We start from the raw sequence: 19,445 nt of genomic DNA on the forward strand, positions 1-19,445 counted from the left end.
AATGTTGACCTAAGAGTCATAATGTTACGTTACACCTGACTGGGCGGAGTCAGACTTTAAAAAGCACCTCCTGATACTCCCTCCTGACCTTTGCATTGGAAAGGACAGGATAATCTTCCAGCTACAGTAAGAGACGACAGGTATGCTTTCAATCTTGTCATGTTGCTGTCATTTCAGTTTTTACATTTACAATATCTGTGCATGAGAAAGAAACTATCAACAGTCATTTAAATGCACATATATAGATATATAAAAGCTATTTGAAACTTTTGTTAACCATAATGCAATGTGCTACTGTTTGTTTGACAGATCTGATCCATAATGCCAGCACCTGGTGTGTGTTTAAACATCTTATCGGAGCGCAATCTCAAAGATGGACAGGGTTCTCCCAACAATCCTGAGAAGTTCCTGGATCAGGACTTCCATTGGCTCAAGCAGCTCTGCCTGAAGGAAGGATTGAGATTCAGAGACAACTTGTTCCCACCAGAGATGAAATCCATCGGTTTCGGTCCCTTAAGGCGTGACGACCTCTGGAGAGTCGTGTGGAAAAGACCACATGTATGTAAACATCTTAACACACTAAATCACTCAATTAAACTGATCCGAAACTCTCAGAAATGAACCTGTTGATCACGGCAGTCGTGCACGTAAAATCAAAAGAAGTTGCAAAATGTAAATGCTCATGCAAATCATGAAGGCTTTTCCTTGACCAGTGCCTAGTTGATGTTGACTTTAGGGTGTGAGTGTCTGTAAAGCCACAGCAAAGGAACTGCAGAGTCATGCATGCTTTTCTATTATGCTTAGTTTGTGTTTTTATGCTAGAATAAAACATTTATGTCTTTCTGCTGTTGTTTAGTCATTTGTACCCTTGTGATTGTGTGTGATCTGCTGTAAAGTGTAAAATGAATCATCCGTTTTCTTCAGGAACTGGTGCAGAACCCTGTTTACATTGTTCAAGGAGCTTCAAGGTTTGATTTCCTCCAGGGTCGATTAGGTAGGTTTGATAAGATATATATTTTGTGATTATTAACTACAAATGTAAATCTGGTGAAGGTCGTGCAATGCTCTTTACTAAAATTGTATGCATTTAATATAAATATAAAATTGTCAATACCACACTTGTAGTTTAAGCATACATTAAAAATGCATTAGAAAAATTAATTCTAAACACATCGATACAACTAACTAAAGCAAATCCGAAACTATAATTTAGAGATGATTAAAAAGGTTGAAAGTCTCATCCACCTAATAGATAAGAGGCAGTGCAATAAAGCAATAAATCGGTCAAATAGGTGTGTACTGTATGTGCAGTATGAATATTAACAGACAATGTAAATAAAGAGATATTTTTAAAGGACTAGAAGTTAAAAAGAGTCATTAGGTCAAATGAAAAAGTTTTGTATGTGTGTTTATGAAGGTAACTGCTGGTTTCTGGCATCTGTTGGAGCTCTTACATTTCAAAAACGATTCATGAAGCAGATCATCAATGATGAGCAAAATTTCTCTGTGGATTATGCAGGAATATTTCACTTTAAGGTAAATGTTTGAGCCATTTTCGGGCAAACTGTTTCTTTAAGAGCTCTGTATTTTCTCTAATAGCTAAATTGTTAGCATTTGTTTTTTTTTAGTTCTGGAGGTTTGGATCATGGGTGGATGTCGTTATTGATGACAAACTACCAACCATTGATGGCCGACTCGTCTTTGTTCAGTCCAAAACACCGAATGAATTCTGGCCTGCTTTACTGGAGAAAGCTTATGCTAAGTATGTTTCACTTCTTAAAGAATTTAAATGAACAATCTTTTACCTTTATTATTTTAATATACTTTCTGATTCAAATGATATATTATCAGAGCTGGTTAGTTTGGTACATCAGAACTTTTTTTTTTTTTTTTTTTTAGAAATGTCTATAGAGAAAATAAATCATTGTCTTCTCTTTTTCAGAGTGTGCGGCTCGTATGCGGATATGGATGCAGGAAGCATATCCGAAGCTCTCATGGACTTCACCGGTGGACCACACATGAGCATTAAACTCAGTGAACCATCAGAAAAGCTGTGGGACGTCTTGAGACGAGCCAGTCAATCAGAATCTCTGATGGGATGTGGTACTCGTGGAGGGGTAAAGATTGTCTTTAAAATTATTATAAAAATATACAATTAATACAAAAAAAAAAACCCAATTACTTGAGATGTGTATTTTGAAACCTGACCATGGTGCAGTAAAATGGATGTTGAAACCAGTTATTTTATATTTAGCACAAATGCATTTGTTTTAATGTGATATAATATATCCAGAAACGTCATGCATTTAATTTCTAATTTGACTTATGTTTACCAACTGATGATTTTGCACCAAAGTACAATAGAGTTTGATTGAGCACACAGATTTTTAACAAATGAGACATGGGAAGCATTTTATTCACCTCCCTTTTAAAATGTGTTAAGCCTATTCATGTAAGCTCATTTTCACCATTCAAAAGTACACTGCAAAAAAAAGGTGTATCTTACTTAGTATTTTTGTCTTGTTTCTAGTCAAATTATCTGAAAATTCTTAAATTAAGATGCATTCACTAGATAAGCAAAATGGCATGAGATATTTAGTCTTTTTTCCGGAGGGGGAAAAAAAACTAAATTAAGTGCATTTTGCTTAAAATAAGTAAAATTATCTGCCAGTGGGGTAAGTAAAACACTTTTGTTTTAAGAATATTTTCCTTACCCCACTGGCAGATAATTTTACTTGTTTCCCCCCCCTTGGAAAAAACTAAATTAAGTGCTTAAAACAAGACTGCAGACAAGATGCACCTTAATTTAAGAATTTCAGAATTACAAGGTGTAAACTTGGAATTTGTATTTATTTTTCCCCAGAAATCTGTTTCTTGCAATTTTACAATTTTTATCAGAATTCTGAGTTTATATCTCGCAATCTTGAATTTTTTTTTGGTAATTCTGAGTTAAAAACTTGCAATTCTGCGTTTTTGTTTGTTTGTTTTTGTTTTTGTTTTTTCGCAAGGGAAATAAAAAATAAAAAAGGTAATTCACAATTTTATGTTTTCTTGCAGAAGTGTGAGTTTATACCTCACACATCTGGATTTCTTTTTCGCAATAAGACTTTTAAAATTGTTTGTATTTTATCATTTGTATTTTCCTGCATTGAGAACAGACCAGCCTACCTGCTAAAAACCATACCAACATGATCACAAAAGTCCTAAAATAACATTATTCCTTTAGGAAGCAGGTGTACTGCAGAATAACGTGTTGGCCAATGGTCTTGTGGAAATGCATGCGTACACGGTCACAGGAGTCACAGAGGTGAGACCTAATTTGGTTTACAGTTTTGAGGTGTTTACTGTAGTATCTTTTGGCTCAGTTGGGTTGATAAGTAAGTGTTTCCTGTGATCTGATGAAGTGTTCTCTCACAGGTTGTATTTAAAGGTCGTCCAGTGAAGCTGGTGAGGATCTTTAACCCTTGGGGTCAAGGAGAATGGAACAGAGACTGGAGCGACAGGTCTGAATCCTTCTGTTTCAATTAACATTTCTATAGAATTCCTATACATATCAGTTCATCTGGCATCTTGTTAATCTGGTCTCTTTAGATCCCCTTTGTGGGAACATGTACGGCCTGAAGACCAAAAAAACAAAGTTGTGCTTGACAATGGAGAATTTTGGTAAGCAGAAATAAACATCCAACAAAGTTATTTTAGATCAATGTTTTTTTTCTTGCTTTTTTTGCGGATATAATGCATAGTTGCACGTCACTATATTTACAGCAGGTTTTCTGTCTCTGCAGGATGTCACTGGAGGATTTCTGCAAGAATTATTCCGATGTGGATATATGTTGTTCAGATGTGAATGTTCTTGCTGGATCTCATTCTTCATCCTGGGAAACTGAAATGCACAAAGGCCAGTGGGTGATTGGAACAACAGCGGGCGGCTGCTCAAATGACATAGGTTATCCAACTTTTCCATCAGTTTTATATTGTTCTTATAATAATAATAATATCTGTTTTTATTACGATTACTACTGTTTTGTTTATGCATGCAAATCATGTCAGAATAGGCCATTTGCCACAAATTATTTCATGTATAGTTTTGTTGAAGTGTTGATTTTGATTGGTTGACAGCGGTGCTTTCATTCAATAACTGCTCAAAAAGATTCAGAATGAGGTTATCCGGTAAAGGATTCATCAGACTGATTCAACCCATTCACATCTGAGATACCGAGTTTTGAACAATTCGTTAGAACTGTCTCAAAAGAGTCATTTGCTTTTATTTTATTGCATTCAGCTCAAGAGGACAACTCTATAGAAAGACTTATTCTATAAAACTCTATAAAAAGACTATTTTACTGTCTTTTGATCTCATTACATCAGATACAGCAAACTCCGGAAATATGACCTCTTTTGGTTTAGAGTCTGTGGAGATGTTGAGATAAAAGCGAAAAAAAAAAAAATTTGGTTTTCACATGAAAACGTTTGCATTCCCCTTAAAAAAATTGCGTTTGCTTGCAAAACTTTGACGGGGGTGCAGAAACGAATGCAAAAGCAATGAATGATATATATACATTTTTTTTCTACCATATCATACTTTTTATTTCATCATATCCCATTCAGATGGCCCCTATTAAGATTCAGATCCCCTATTAAGAAACAGAAGACCCAGCAGAAAAAAAAAGTTCTAAGAACATTTTGCTAACAAACCATTCAAATGATTATTATTAAAATTATTATTACGTAATAATAAAAAATAATAAATAATATAAAATAATATAAATAATAATAAATAATGTAAAATAATATAAATAATAATAATAATAAATAACACTAAATAATATTAAAGTTATTATTACATATTTTGTTGATTTTGATAGTTTCCATTGTCCTTTTTTGTAAGTTGCTTTGGATAAAAGCGTCTGCTAAATGTCTAAATGTATATGTAAAATGTTACTTTTGAATGTTCTCTGAACATTCTGAAAAAAGTAGCATCATTTACATGTTGCACAGATGTCCAGAATGTTTCATGTACAATGTATTAATAATATTTTCATTCTAATGTTTTGAGAACATTAGTAAATAGCAGATAACTTTAAACAAACATTCTATTAACGTTACTGGAACGACATAAAATAATCTTGCGAGAACCGTGTCAGAACATAAGGCAAGGCCTAAGAATGATTTCTAAGTGAAGTTACCATGCTTACTAAACAGATAGGATAGGAGTCTAAGTTAGGACATTTCTTTAAAGACTATCCGTCTCTCTATCTTTTTTGCCTTCATAGACCGTTTTTCAAGAAATCCTCAGTTCCGTGTGACTCTTAAAGAGACTGCCGAAGACCCCAGAGATGACTCTACAAATCTCCTCGTGTCTCTCATTCAGAAATCTCACAAGAGAAACAGGCACTTGGCGACCAATTTCCACATTGGCTTTAACATTTATGAGGTTTGTACAAATGCATTCTGAAATCTGAATTTGCAAAAAATCTTCTTCAGTTGAATGAACATTTATGTTTTTTTTCTGTTGCTCTTGCAGGTGCCAGCTCATGTACGTATTTAACATATTCCTGAAACACAATTTTGGATTTGTTTTACAGAGACAGAATAATCAATATTGTTCCTTATTTGCCAGTTAAAGGACCAAAGGGAAAAATTCCCTGCCTCGTTCTTCAGAAACGCCCGTCTCGTTGGAAGAAACGACTCTTACATCAATGCTCGAGAAATCATGGAGCTTTTTCGATTCAAAGCAGGCGAATACCTCATCGTTCCTTCAACTTTCCAGCCGAACGAAGCTGCATCCTTTCTTCTGACAGTCTATTCAAAGACAAAAGCCGCCATTGAGTAAGAGTTGGTTTGGCATATGAAAAACTATTTACAACAAACCTAAAAAATCACCCAGTTGTTAGTAGTGTAATATAATGTAGTATTAAAGATTTTGATGTTGTGTCTTCAGAGACGGTTCTGGATATGGCATTACAAGAACAAAGGTATAGCGCAGCTTGAGCTACGTGCTTATATGTGTTTCGAAAGTACATGTATTTTCAAACAATCTCCATTTTTCTTAGATTATTCCCAGGGATAATGATGAATCCTTCGAGCTCTTTTCAAAGTATGCTGATAAGGTACAAGTGACTCTTTAACACTTCTGGATTATGAGTTACTAGTGTGACTGATTATGATCAGAAATTGACTGAAAATGTAACAAAAATACCATTAAGTTATGTAACATTCGAAATGTTGTTTATGTAAGTATGGAGAAGTGGACGCTGAGGGGCTTCAAAGACTTCTGAATGAGAATCTTTATGCAGGTGATGCTTCTAGAGAAAAAATAAAAAATAAAAATCTCATATTATTGAATCTCATATTGCTGTTTTGCTTTCAGTCATCTCTGACGCTATCTTTTTGGTCTGATCTTTCAGAACATTCATGGAAGAAAACAGGATTCAGCTTGGATTTGTGTAAGAGCTTGGTGGCGCTGATGGATGTATCCTCCACTATGAAGCATAAGATTGAGAAAAGGCTTCCAGGAGTCTGTGTTTTAGACACCTGTGTATGTTTTTAAATTAAATACGTTTACAGGTTTCATGTCACTCTTTAACAACAAACACAGCTCAGTGTCACCGGAAGGCTGAGCGAATTTGAATGCCTCCGTTTGTGGAAACGAGCAGTTTTTCTAAAGGTAATATTCTATTTTCAAAATGCACATTACATAAGTAAAATGGGTTGCAATTGCTCTTTGGTCTGTTTCTCAGGACATTTTCTATGGCAAGGATGTGTCGCACACGGGAAGTCTGTCTCTGAATGAACTCCAAAATGCTCTTAAGGCTGCAGGTAACTTTTGGTTTTCTCTACGTTAATTCACTTGCATGTTCTCAACTGACCTTAAAGTCATAAACGTTACATTACTTGACATGCACAACAGAATGGATATGCTCACATTTTGGATGTTTTCAAGGGTTCATATTGAGTGACAGTATGCTCAATCTCATGGCTCTGCGATACAGCAGCTCCACTGGTGAAATGACATTGGAAAACTTTATTTTGCTCGTCCTACGCATGGATTGCATGGCCAGTGAGTTTATTAGCCTATTAGCCTATTAGCCTATTAGCCTATTGGGTATTAGATTACAGTTCAAATTTGATTTTAACTCTGATCATTTGTGATGTATGATTCATAAAGATTAATGACTGTTATAGTGCAGTATATTCTTATCATATTTGGATGATTAATTACTGTTATTAATGTACACTCACTATAAATTCATATTATCATTCCCAGAAACATTCAAGAGACTTTCTGCCGGAGGGCCAAACATGTTGCTGGGAGAAACTGAAGTAATGATTTTAATGCAAATATTTAATTCATCTGAATTCATATTAAGATTAATAAAAATCATAGATCAACAGCTTATTAACCAGTGCTCTGTTGTTGTAGTGGATGCATCTCACCATGTACTCATGATCCAGATGAGACTGAGAAAATGAATCCTGCACTGACGTCCGAGACCTCACTGATAACATACAGCAATAAAATACACAAATCTAATACTTAAATGCACGTTTACATTCATACATGAACCATTTTGCATAATGAAAGCTTGTTAACTGTAATTTGTTTGATTGTGCATATGCCAATTGATTGGATTGTGTTTTTATTTTTATATAAAATTGTGTGGAGAAAGCTTCAATAGCAATATAACAAAACTGAACAAACCTCACAATTCAGTTTGCAATAAGGGACAATCTATTTGCTGTTCTATGCTACATACGTTTTACAACCAATAAATCAATACTCTTTACCTCAGAATTCTGTTTTATCGTGCTTGTATGTTTTTGACACATAACTGCTTTACAGTTATAGTAAAATACCGTTTTTATTCAATATAACCCCTAAAGAACTCTAATAAATTAACTTTGGACGGCAGTTGAATGAATCTGACCACAGGAAAGGCTTAGCTCATGAATATTAATTAGATACAGTGACGTTTACCAAATAGCGATATGTTTATCATAGTGAACGTTTCCATGTGCTAAGATTCTTGCCCACCAAACAGAACTAGCTTAAAAAGCTAATGAAGAAAGACCTTTAATCATACGTTGTGTAGCCAAAATGATTATATTATTTAAAATATGCTTACAGAAGTGTAACTTCTGAAATCATCTTGAGGCGAGTAGTAGTCAAACTGAGTAAAAACCGAGTCAAACTATAGGCCTTATTACTTAAAAGAACTGTAACCTACCTGTTTGACCCTGTGGTTGTCCATTTCCATTTATTATGGTTTTTATATGATACTCCAAGGTAAAATGCCATGTTAAATGTCTAAAAACATGGCAATATGGTCATTTTATTAGTATTTTTTGGTTGTGATCGTTTATTAATAACCCCTTTGAACAGGATTTTAACCTGCGATATTCCAGTTACAGCCCAGGCACTCGTTTTTGTATAATAAAGATTGAGTAAGCAATGTTCAACTCTACATTTACCATGAAAAACATCATATATTGTCATACACATTCTCATATTTCCCTTTGCTGAGCAAATGTCATGAATCACATGTTCAGGCCAAAGTCCCTTTCACTAATTCTTACAACTCTGACTTTTTTTCCTCACTAATCTGTTTGCCTTTTTTTTTTTTTAAATTTATTTCAACAATAAATAATAAAAAAGGTAATTGCGATCTACAGCGCACAATTCTTTTTTTTTTTTTTTTGCAGTTGTGAGTTCATATCTTACAATTCTGACAATTATTTATAATTAATTATAAGAATTGTGAGTTTAAAGAGTTGCAATTCCCCCTTTTTTAACATAGGGAAGTGTTACTTCCTTAGGGAAGTATTTGTAGTTGACATGACCTATTCTTAAGATTTGTGAGATTCTCCATAATGCCTGGATCTTTTAAGTTGCTTTGTTAAAAGATGCGGTAAAGAACGCAACATTTTGTGCATTCAGTACAAGCTCTTGTCCAAATGCATTAGTAAGGTTTACAAAAGCTTCTGAAACTTTGAATGGATTAATCACCAGTGTTTGGTTTTGCTTGTTGTAGTAATAGGCAGTAGCAGACTCGCCCTCTTCTCTGTATGTATACTCTGGGTGGGACATGACTGATAACAAAAGTGTGCCTTTACTGTGTCAACGTCCATTAATAGTTTACAAGGTTATTTGAGGTCAGCATGACTGAACCATCTGTGTCCAAACAGACATTTCAATACCTGTAATTTCCCTTCTATTCCTGTCTTTTCTGTTTGAAGTCATTCAAAACCAGTTATTCTTGCTGTTTATATATTTTTTTTTAATTAGACACAAAACATGATTGTAAAGCCACACAGAAAAAATCAGAAGCTCATCAAGTCTTCTGTTATCAGTGTGCGGTGCCATCTGGAACAAATGGTTATTGTTATTGTTTTAGTTATCTGCATTTAGATAACAAATACCTAGTTCTGCTTATACAGTAGAATTACTCACTATACTCACGATATTTCATGATATATTCATTATTGCCATCTAGAGGTGTGTTCTCATAACTGCACACTGGATAATAACCTGCAATCTGCCTTCTCACTTTATTCCTCCAGAAAAGGAAATCTTTTGGGTGTAAAATCAACAGAGAACATTAAGTAATATCAATGGATATTTGATGAAATCTTGGATGTTTTGTAGTGTTAGTTGGTTTGTTCCTTTTTTATACATTCATCATATTAAATAAGTTTGGGAAGATAAACATTTCAGAAGATGCTTAAAAATATAAAAATGAAGCTGTTGGTATCCTTTTGTAAGCTAACTTTATAATCTTTTTGAACATCCTGTTTTCTTGTCACAACTCTTTTATAGAGATATATTTTCTTAAACTGCAACAAAACAAAACAGGAATGACCTCAGTGTAACTTTCTGCCAAGTGACATATTTACACAGTGGTTACTCATTTCTTTGTATCCACAAGCAGTTTATTCGGTGAGTTTATGTCCATTTAACATAATGCTACATGAAGGCAGCATAGTGATGGCGTTTTTACTTTTTCGTGATATGGTATACATTATGTAGGCAGTATAAAAGTGATGTGACATATGAATGTTAATAAATGCTTTTGCAACTTTTAGACACAACAGGTAATAGACCAGAGATATTTAGGCTATATCTGGATCGACTGCATGAACGAGAAAAAAAGAGATGTCTTTGGAAAACTCTAGGCCTTTGTTGAGAGTCAATACTACTTTTCAGCATTCAGGGATCATTGGTAAAACCATGTTGAATTGAGCTTTTAATGAGGTTGCACCTTTGTTGTGGTTAATGCAAAACAATATTAATTGATAAATTAATGTACAGCTGCGTAAAGAAATGTATATGTGACCCTGGACCACAAAACCAGTCTTAAGTAGCACAGGTATATTTTTAGCAATAGCCAAAAATACATTGTATGGGTCAAAATGTAAATCTATTAAAACTTTGTTTAGTAATATGCATTGCTAAGAAGTTCATTTGGACAACATTAAAGGTGATTTTCTCAATATTTAGAATTTTTTTTTTTTTTTGCAGTAGTATAGTTGTATCTCGGCCAAATACAGTGTTGCCAAGTCTGCGGTTTTCCCATGGAATTGGGTTAATTTAACACTGTTGCCGTGGGTTGTTTTTCATGTCCACGGGTTTAAGCAACCCCACTGATGTGATATTTATCCCCTGAAATTCAAATTTTACCAGGGGAATCCCACCAAAAACGTGTATTTTTAGCCCTTCGAACGTGAATTAATTTTTACTAGGGGACCCCCACCAAAACACAATCGGGCTAAAACCTGGCAACCCTGGCCAAATATTGTCCTATCGTAACAAACCATACATCAATTTAGTAAGCTTTATAAATCTCAGTTTTTTAAAACATGACCTTTTTGCCTGGTTTTGTGGTCCTGGGTCACATATTTCCTCTCTTATACTGTGTTTAGTTGATCCTTTGCATTTACTCTGATCCACTGCAATTTCTGGCTAAGTACAAGAGCAGCCGCCAGCCATTAAACCCCTAAAACATTCTCTAATAGTCAACCCTGTTCAGGTCTGTCTTCACTAAATAAGTCCTTGTTGGATAGTTTGTACACTACGTACTGTACAAGCGATGTAAAGAAAAGCTTCAACAGTCATACATTCCATTATAAATTGTATATACGTTTTAAAGGCGTAACATACCAGAGGTTAATAGTTGCATAGCCTGAAATGTGTCATATGGTTTCCTAAGTGGTTTGAGATAGTGTTGCAAACATCGCCATAATAGTTCATAATCGTACATATAGTTCTGCCTGATATGATTAAATCACAAAAGTACAAAGTTTTTTTCTTGGATACATAAGGAGAGTTCTTATATGAATGTAAACCGTACATTTCATGGGCCAACGGAATCCACTATATGAGAGAAACAAAGTAACATTCTTTTACAGATGATTTGACACATGTAACTTCAAGTGCAACATTTAAGAAGGTCCGTAAAGGTGAAAATGCTCATACTTGTAGAAAAAAGACAAGAGGTTTTTGCTCTGTGGCCATTGTTCTTTATAGCTGTCAAGAACGTGTGAAACAGCCCGTGTTTGCTGTCCTAGCAAGTTAATTATTACTTGTACCAAGAACTCCAATGCTTTGTTTGCATTATTGCTATAAATGTGTATTATTGGAGTTGTTCCTCAATTGCTCCGTCCATTGTTGTAAGCGTACAGTGTTGTGGGCCAATAAATATTCCAATAAATGATTCCTGAGTAACAGGACACGTCTGGTATTGAGGTTTCTCTGCATTATCGGAAACTCTCGCGTCTTTCAGGTGGTCAGAGGTCTATCATAAAGACGTCTCCACGCAAGAGCTATTCCTATGGAAGGAGCGGTGATTGGGGCAACTCTCACTGCAATGGACAATAAGCACCGGGAAGTACAGCGCATCCTGATAAGGAGGTGGGTCTTCCTCATCAACGTTGAGCCGTCCGGACAAGCATCGTGTGTTCTCACTGGGGCTCTCTGGTTCGTCCAGACTGCCGCTCCCGCTTCTCCAAAAGCAGCTGCGACGGGAACCGTACAATCTTCCCAAGGAGAAGCGACTCCCGCTGAAAGGAATCCGTGGACTGCCATTGCAGATGCTTAGGGCGCTACGGGAGAACACGGAGGAGCTGCTGATGGCGCGGTGGCAGCGTTCGCAGTTCTGCCTGACGCCTCCTGAACGTTGCGCCAGGTCCATCAGACCCGCTTCGGAGTAGCTGGGAACCAGCTGCTGGTTGGAGCGAATGTGCCACTCCAGTTCGGTGCTGTCGATGGTGTTGACCCTCGGGATGCGTCTACAGTATGGTCTCTCGTCGCAGGGCGTCACAGGTATGTAGTCGGCACCAAAGAGCTTTTCCACACGGAAGTGGACGTAGGCCGTGCGGTACTCCGTCAGCACCCGTAACGGCCAGGATAATGTAAGAAAGGCCGCTGTCCAGAAGACGTAGTTGGAGACGTACCAAGGATGGTGGTCGGGGTTGGAGAAGGCAATCATGTACTCTTTGAAGTCTACATTTTTCAGGTGCATCCCTTCACGAGCCTCCATGTAATCATCCAGTCCTTCGTTGTCGGTGAAGAACCTTGCCCGTTGGGTCAAATAGGAGTTTTCGGACTCCACGTTAGCGAAGCTAAAGCACTTGGTGAACCTCAGTTTGGTGATGGCTGACTTTTCCAGTCCCGCTAGCTGCTTGGACACGTCTTTAACTCCACAGTGGCCGTAGTCGAACTCTGCTTCAGCTACGTGCGTGTTCACCCTCTCGTGATACACCTGCGTGGTTGTGTACGCGTCTCCGTTGCGGTACCTTGTGACTTGCCTTGTCCGTCGCACGTAGTGGTAGCTGATCGCCTTCCACCAGATGCAAGGTTTGGCTTGCTGCATCCTCTGGACTCTTTCGTAAATCCCTTCCATGTGCACCTTGTACTGAAGTTCATTTCTGGCATGGAAGTGCCAGCACTCCACCAGGTAGACGACGTAAAGCATGATGAGGAAGGCCAAGGGGATGTAGATGTAGCCTTCAGAGCAGGGACTGTCATGATACATCATGGACTTCCCTTTGTAGGCACTGTCAAAGGTCAACCGGGTGACCTTGGTGACGTGGCACCACACCATGGCTCCCATGCAGCCGTACATGAGCATGGACAGCAGCAGGCATTTCCAGAACACCTCTCTGCACATGGATTTGCTCAGTGACTGTTTCACAGGCCTCTGCTGCTCGTCAACCACGAAAGAGAGCAAAGAGAATGAAGATGAGTTCAAAAGGACATGAAAATGGTGAGTAGAGTTAATTATACAATGCAATGTTATGCGTGATGTGAATTTGCACAAATGTATTCCTTAAGTGGTTGGTGTTTGTGCAGTATCCCATCGTTATCATAGAGCAGCACATTTCTAATGGCTATTAGTAGTTGACCAATATTTTTCTGTCAGTATCTAGAGATGGATTAGAAAATGCTGCCATACGCATTACATCATAGTAAATGCAAATAATGTTCATGTCAGATGCATGCTGGATGTACGAACATTAAAGATAGCTTATAATGGACTAAAGCGTTTTTTGTTTTTGTTTTTTTTATGATTAATCATTAAAAAATGCAATCTCGATTAAAACGTCCATGCGAAATACTGAGGTCATAGTTCGGGTATACAGTAGTCAACATTTGAAGTGGATCAAAACCTTTCATCAAAGTTGTTCTAAAACCAAAACAATTCCCCTTTCTTGTCTTAGGACAACTTCAATGAATTTTTTATCCACTTCAGATGTTGACTACTACATACATTGATGTCTATGGTAGTGATCAAACTAGAGCAATGTTATCTTTTGAAAGTAATTGGCGCTTCAAATAACGTTCGCGTAAATTGCATTGTTTCCACAATAGGTGGCAACAAGTAACTGTTAATTGTATTTATTGTAGAGTCATTCATTCAAGAGATTCATTCAGAAACACTGATTAATCCAGTAATGAAACAAGTGAAGGATTTATGAGTGAGTCAATGAATCTTACATTCAACAATTTTTCGTAATCTTAATATAAAAAATTGGTGTATTAAATACATTATATTTTAACTACACACACACACACACACACACATATATATGTATTATATTATATTATGTTATATACGTACAGTCATGTGAAAAATTTAGGACACCCTATTGAATTTCATGGTTTTCTGTATCAGGACATAATAAAATGTATCTGGTCCTTGGCAGGTCTTAAAATTTGGAAAATAAATTCTCAGATAAACATCATCACATGACACATCACACTGTGTCATTATTTATTTAACAAAAATAAAACCAAGATGGAAAAGCCATGTGTGATAAAGTTAGGACACCCTATAATTCAACTGCCTGTAGATCCACTTTTAGCAGCAATAACTTGAAGCATTCATTTTCTATGTGACTGTATCAGTCTCTCACATCATTCTGGAGGAATTTGGACCACTCTTCTTTTCAGTGTTGCTCCAGTTTATTGAGGTTTGTGGGCATTTGCTTATGCACAGCTCTCACCACAGCATTTGAGTCAGGATGAGCTCTAGACATGGACTCGGCTGTTGCAACACCTTGATTCTGTTGTAGTTTTGCTGGTGTGCTTGGGATCATTGTCCTGTTGCATGAGATGTGGGACAGATGGCCTCGCATTTGACTCTAGAATACTATTATGACCAAACATCTCCACTTCTGTCTCGTCTGTTCAAAGGACATTATTCTAGAAGACTTGTGTTTTGTTCAGATGCAACTTTGCAGAACTAAACTGTGCTGCAGTGTTTTTTTTTTTTTTTTTTAGATAGAAGAAGCCTTTTTCTGCCAAGCCTTCCAAACATGCCATTTTGTCATATATTTTACTAATGGCATCGTCATGAACTTTATCATTTAACATGTTAACTGAGGCCTGTAGAGTCTGAGGTGTAGTTCTTGGATTGTCTGCCATTTCTCTGAGTTTTACACGGTCTGATCTTGGGACGTCCACTCGGAAGGAGAGGTGTCTGTTTTAAATGTCTTCCACGTATGAATAAACTTCAAATTGTTTGGAAATGGCCGTATTACTCTTCTCAGATTGATGGCAGCAACAATTGCTTCTCTAAGATGATTGCTGATGTCTTACCTCTGTGGCATTGTGTTAACACACACCTGAAGGCTCCAGACCAGCAAACTGACAAAGCTCATGCTATTATAGAGGTGCTCAGACTTGCTGATGATCAGTTCATCAAAGGTATTTGATTAGCAGTGCTTGGCTGTTATTTATCCTCTTAATTCCAATGTAAACAGTAAGGGTGTCCTAACTTTGTCACACATGGCTTTTCATTTTGGCTTTATTTTTGTTCAGTAAATGACACGGTGAAATTTGTCACGTGTTGTTGTTCATCTAAGGTTTTATTTTTTAAATTTTAAGACCAGCCAAGGACCAGTGTTTTTTAATGATGCACTGATACGGAAAACCATGGAATTCAATAAGGTGTCCTAACTTTTTCACATGACTGTATATATGTATAATGTTTAATAATTCATTCTAATAATTAATTAAACACGTTTAAATCGACTGCAGCAATTAATATTTTTATTATTTAATTATTTTTAGTTAAAAAAATCTATGTATATATCTTTGGTATTTTGTTGGATCTTACATTTTCTTTAGTGAATCTAAATTGATTTGGTGTTTGAAATTTTTTTTTTTTTTTTAATGACACTTATTTTAAACAACATTTACTGTAATATTTAATAAAACCATACAAAATTCCTCTTTTCATTACTTTTTTGTCCACATTTTCCTTTTTGTACACTTTTTCTTGTCACCTATGTATATTTGATGTTCTAAGTAAACCTTCCTCTCCTCAAATTATTTTATATATTTTAAAATGTATATATATATATATGTATATATATATATATATATATATATATATATATATATATATATATATTTATATATATATATATATATATATATATATATATATATATATATATATATATATTTTTTTTTTAAACAATATTTACTAAATTCCCTAAAATAAACTGTGGAAGACCAGCATACCAACCACCAAACCATCTTAGACTGGTTTAGTATGCACTACCACATTTACGGTAATCTGCCAAATGGCCTGCCCAGTATATTGGTTCATCACTATCAATGGTTGAATATGTGATCAGTCAGCATTGTTTATGTCTGACATGACTTAAGGTGTAATACCGATTGTCATTTGTTATGTAGTATCATGCATTAGTGAATTTTACCTCTATTGCTTACAGTAAGAAAGACTGGTCGAACTGGTCGTTTGTTATTTGATAAAGCCAATCTCTGCTCATGCATTCACGCTGCAGTCATGTTTACATGAACTTGCATGCTTCCATGTTGTAAACATCGATGCTCATGTTTACATTTTTTGTTTCGCTTATCACGCGCTATTCACGCATCGTCATGACTGCAAAAGGAAAACAGCACATCCGTTATTGAGTACCTCCTCTCTAGTGCCGTCCGGATCGTCCTCAAACACAGTGGTGGTGCTGCTCTCACTGGCTGTCGCAGCGGATGCTGGAGGGGACATGGCTGGAACAATGACGGGGTGTGGACCACCTCAAACTCTCCCCAGACTCTTCAGCATCCAGTAATTACAAACGCACACCAATGCAACCAGCGCTTTCAAATCAGCCTGTCCGTTCCGTCATGCATTTTGAAATTGAATTTCATCGCTTAATCCTGTTTGCAACAACACCTGCGATTTGATTAGGCAATCTGTGCACCGTATGCGCGCATATGCATCCTTTGAATGATTAATAAAGATCGGTAATATGCTTAAATGATCGTTTCACAACACATGCATTGAAAATCTGACTGATGCGGATTCACAAAGCGTCTGATTAGCCGCCATACCTCCTGTACGATAACGCGAGCGTGAGACGCGTTTCTGACGCCATTAAAGAAAGAATGTGGTTTATGCCGATCAAACTGGCTCCTTTGGCGTGGATTTGCAATTCCAAATTGGGAATGTTAAGAGCTGGATATTGTCGTTCCCGCAGGGAGAGGTTGAGGGGTGGGGAGAAGGATGATGAGAAGGATGATGATGGTGGTGGTGGTGCTCGGTGAAGCTCCTGACAGCAGATGTCGACAACCGAGCGCATTGAAATTCACACGCTTCTGGCGAAATTCACACATGCAATCAATGAAATGAAATGCTGTATCCAGTATCTGAAAGAAATTATGTTTTCTCGAAATGGGGTTAACATTAATGCAAGTTATTTTGCAGTTAGAAAGTAACTACCTTTGTTGCACTTACACCCAAATTTGAATTTATTTATCGCTGAATAAATTCGCACGCTTCTGGGGAAATTCACACATGCAATCCAGTATTTAAGGAAGTAATGTTTTCTACAAATAGTTATTTTATACTAAAAAGTCACAACTTCTATTCCACTTTACCCCAAAATTGAATTAAACAATTAATAAAACCAAGCTGAATGGATGGAAACAATTATTTGTAGAAGACTTTTTTAAATATTAGATGTAATATTTCATCTTTGATTGCATGTGACCTTCACCAGTTTTTGTGTCTTTGTCAAGATTGTTTTTTTTTTTCTGTTCAATAAAACTATAGTAATTTTTATTATTATTTTTAATTATTAATTTATAAGCTATCTAATAACTGTTGCATGCCATTACACCGTTACAACACCAGTCATTTTTTCGGATTGCAATACTTTTGTTGGTGGTGATTTGATCATGGTTTGATACACTGACAAAATGCATGACTTGAATGCAATATGTAAAGTGTTACTGAAGGTAAAATGATTAACAGCTGTCTATCTGACCCATTTTGGGTTCAGCACCATGGACAGTGAGCACTGAAATGTTATGGGAAAAAGATGCCATGAAAATGAGGTTGTCATTGTGCTTAACATCAGGTTTTATGTTCCACAGAAACAAAAACTCATACAGGGTTGGAACCATTTTTGAAGGTAAGTAAATGACAGAATTTATATTTTTGGCTCAACTATTCTTTCAGTAGTATTTTGAGTACTGAAGACTTTAGTTGCTTAGTAGTAGGCTGAGTGGACATTAATTTGTCAGATGGTCAGTTGTTGGAATGTTCAATGATTAAGAGTTGGAACTTTTTCTGTCAGGTAAACAGTCTCACCCTATAATGTGCATATATACAGTGCTTTTTTAAATATGCATTTAAAAGAAATCTAGGGGATTTACAATTGAGGATGATGAGAAGGATGATGATTTTGGTGCTCGGTGAAGCTCCTGACAGATGTCGACAACTGAGCTTATTGAAATTCACATGCTTCTGGCGAAATTTGCACATGCAATCAATGAAATTAAATACTGTATCCAGTATCTGAGAGAAATTATGGTTTCTCGAAATAGGTTCGACATTAATGCAAGTTATTTTATACTTAAAAAGTAACTACCTTTGTTGCACTTTCACCCAAGTTTAAATTTAATCATTGATGAATAAATTCATGCATGCAATCAAAGAAATGAAATACTGCATTCAATTTTAAAAAAATAGTGTTTTCTACAAATAGCTTAAAAATGAATGCAAGTTATTTAATACTAAAAAGTCACAACCTGTATTCTACTTTCACCCAAATTTGAATTAAATCATAAATTAATACAATCAAATTTTGACAATTACTTTACTAATTATTGTGACAAGTTGAATGAATGGAAGCACTTAATTTGTAGAAAATATTTTCACATATTAGATTAGTATTTCATTTCTTTCATTGCATGTGTGATTTTAGTGTCTTTGTCTTGTTTTTGTTGTATTTTCTGTTCAATAAAACCATTGCAATTTATTTGTTTATTTTTAGGTAATTTATTAATTTATTAGCTAACTGTTGCACGTGTAACACAGATGCCATAATGATGCCAGTCATATTTCAGGATTGCAGTACTTTTGTTGGTGTTGATTTAATAGTTTGATGAAAATGTCTGACTTGAATGCAATGTAAAGTGTCAGTGAATGTAAAATGATTGACAGCTGTCTATCTGACCCATTTCAGATTCAGCACCACAGACAGCGACTCACTGAAGCAGCAGAACATTGAAATGGTATGGAAAAAGATAAGATTGTCATTATGTTGTTATAGTTACTTAGTAGTTAAAGGTTTGGGCTGAATGGATGTTAATTTATCAGATGGTCAGTTGTCAGAATGTTCAGTGGTTTACAGTTGGGACATTTATGCACAACTGATGTGCTTAAAGGCGAAAATGTCTCAGTTTACCCAAATTCACCCTATATAGTGCATATATACAGTCATTTTTTTAATGTGCATTTAAATGAAGTCTAGTGGATATTAAAGGGTTACCAGCTGGTCATTTTTACAGCTATAAGCAGTTCAACAGCCAACAGGTCAACAGCTATATGTAACTTGCCAAATGTCCACCAGATAGCGCCATAGTCTTTCCCTTTTTTCAATGTCTGCACATTTTGTTCCCTGTGAAG

General features: G+C 36.0%; 2 protein-coding genes and 1 long non-coding RNA gene across 3 annotated transcripts; 2 read left to right on the top strand and 1 right to left on the bottom strand.

Annotated features, from left to right (window-relative positions):
- Nucleotides 1-92: 92 nt before the first annotated feature.
- On the top strand, nt 93-7,780 carry LOC127180024 (calpain-1 catalytic subunit-like). The gene is made up of 22 exons (XM_051133916.1): nt 93-140; nt 310-558; nt 925-994; nt 1,418-1,536; nt 1,629-1,762; nt 1,943-2,117; nt 3,227-3,307; nt 3,418-3,503; nt 3,592-3,663; nt 3,786-3,946; nt 5,274-5,434; nt 5,525-5,536; nt 5,621-5,829; nt 5,942-5,975; nt 6,054-6,110; nt 6,239-6,296; nt 6,408-6,472; nt 6,599-6,667; nt 6,741-6,819; nt 6,944-7,060; nt 7,268-7,323; nt 7,424-7,780. The coding sequence occupies exons 2-22, from the start codon at nt 322-324 to the stop codon at nt 7,448-7,450; spliced, it is 2,079 nt and encodes a 692-aa protein (XP_050989873.1). The 5' UTR covers nt 93-140; nt 310-321; the 3' UTR covers nt 7,451-7,780.
- A 1,694-nt stretch (nt 7,781-9,474) lies between these two features.
- On the bottom strand, nt 9,475-17,116 carry tmem151bb (transmembrane protein 151Bb). The gene is made up of 2 exons (XM_051132523.1): nt 16,452-17,116; nt 9,475-13,199 (listed from the first exon to the last, which is right to left on the bottom strand). Exons 1-2 carry the CDS (start codon nt 16,536-16,538, stop codon nt 11,796-11,798), a joined length of 1,491 nt encoding a protein of 496 aa, XP_050988480.1. The 5' UTR covers nt 16,539-17,116; the 3' UTR covers nt 9,475-11,795.
- LOC127179230 (uncharacterized) lies at nt 16,505-19,054 on the top strand. Its single transcript, XR_007829510.1, has 3 exons — nt 16,505-16,598; nt 17,909-17,946; nt 19,003-19,054. It is a non-coding gene; the product is annotated as an uncharacterized LOC127179230 (long non-coding RNA).
- Nucleotides 19,055-19,445: the final 391 nt, after the last annotated feature.

This window comes from Labeo rohita, chromosome 17 (assembly GCF_022985175.1).
Source record: "Labeo rohita strain BAU-BD-2019 chromosome 17, IGBB_LRoh.1.0, whole genome shotgun sequence".
Classification (NCBI taxonomy): Eukaryota; Metazoa; Chordata; class Actinopteri; order Cypriniformes; family Cyprinidae; genus Labeo; species Labeo rohita.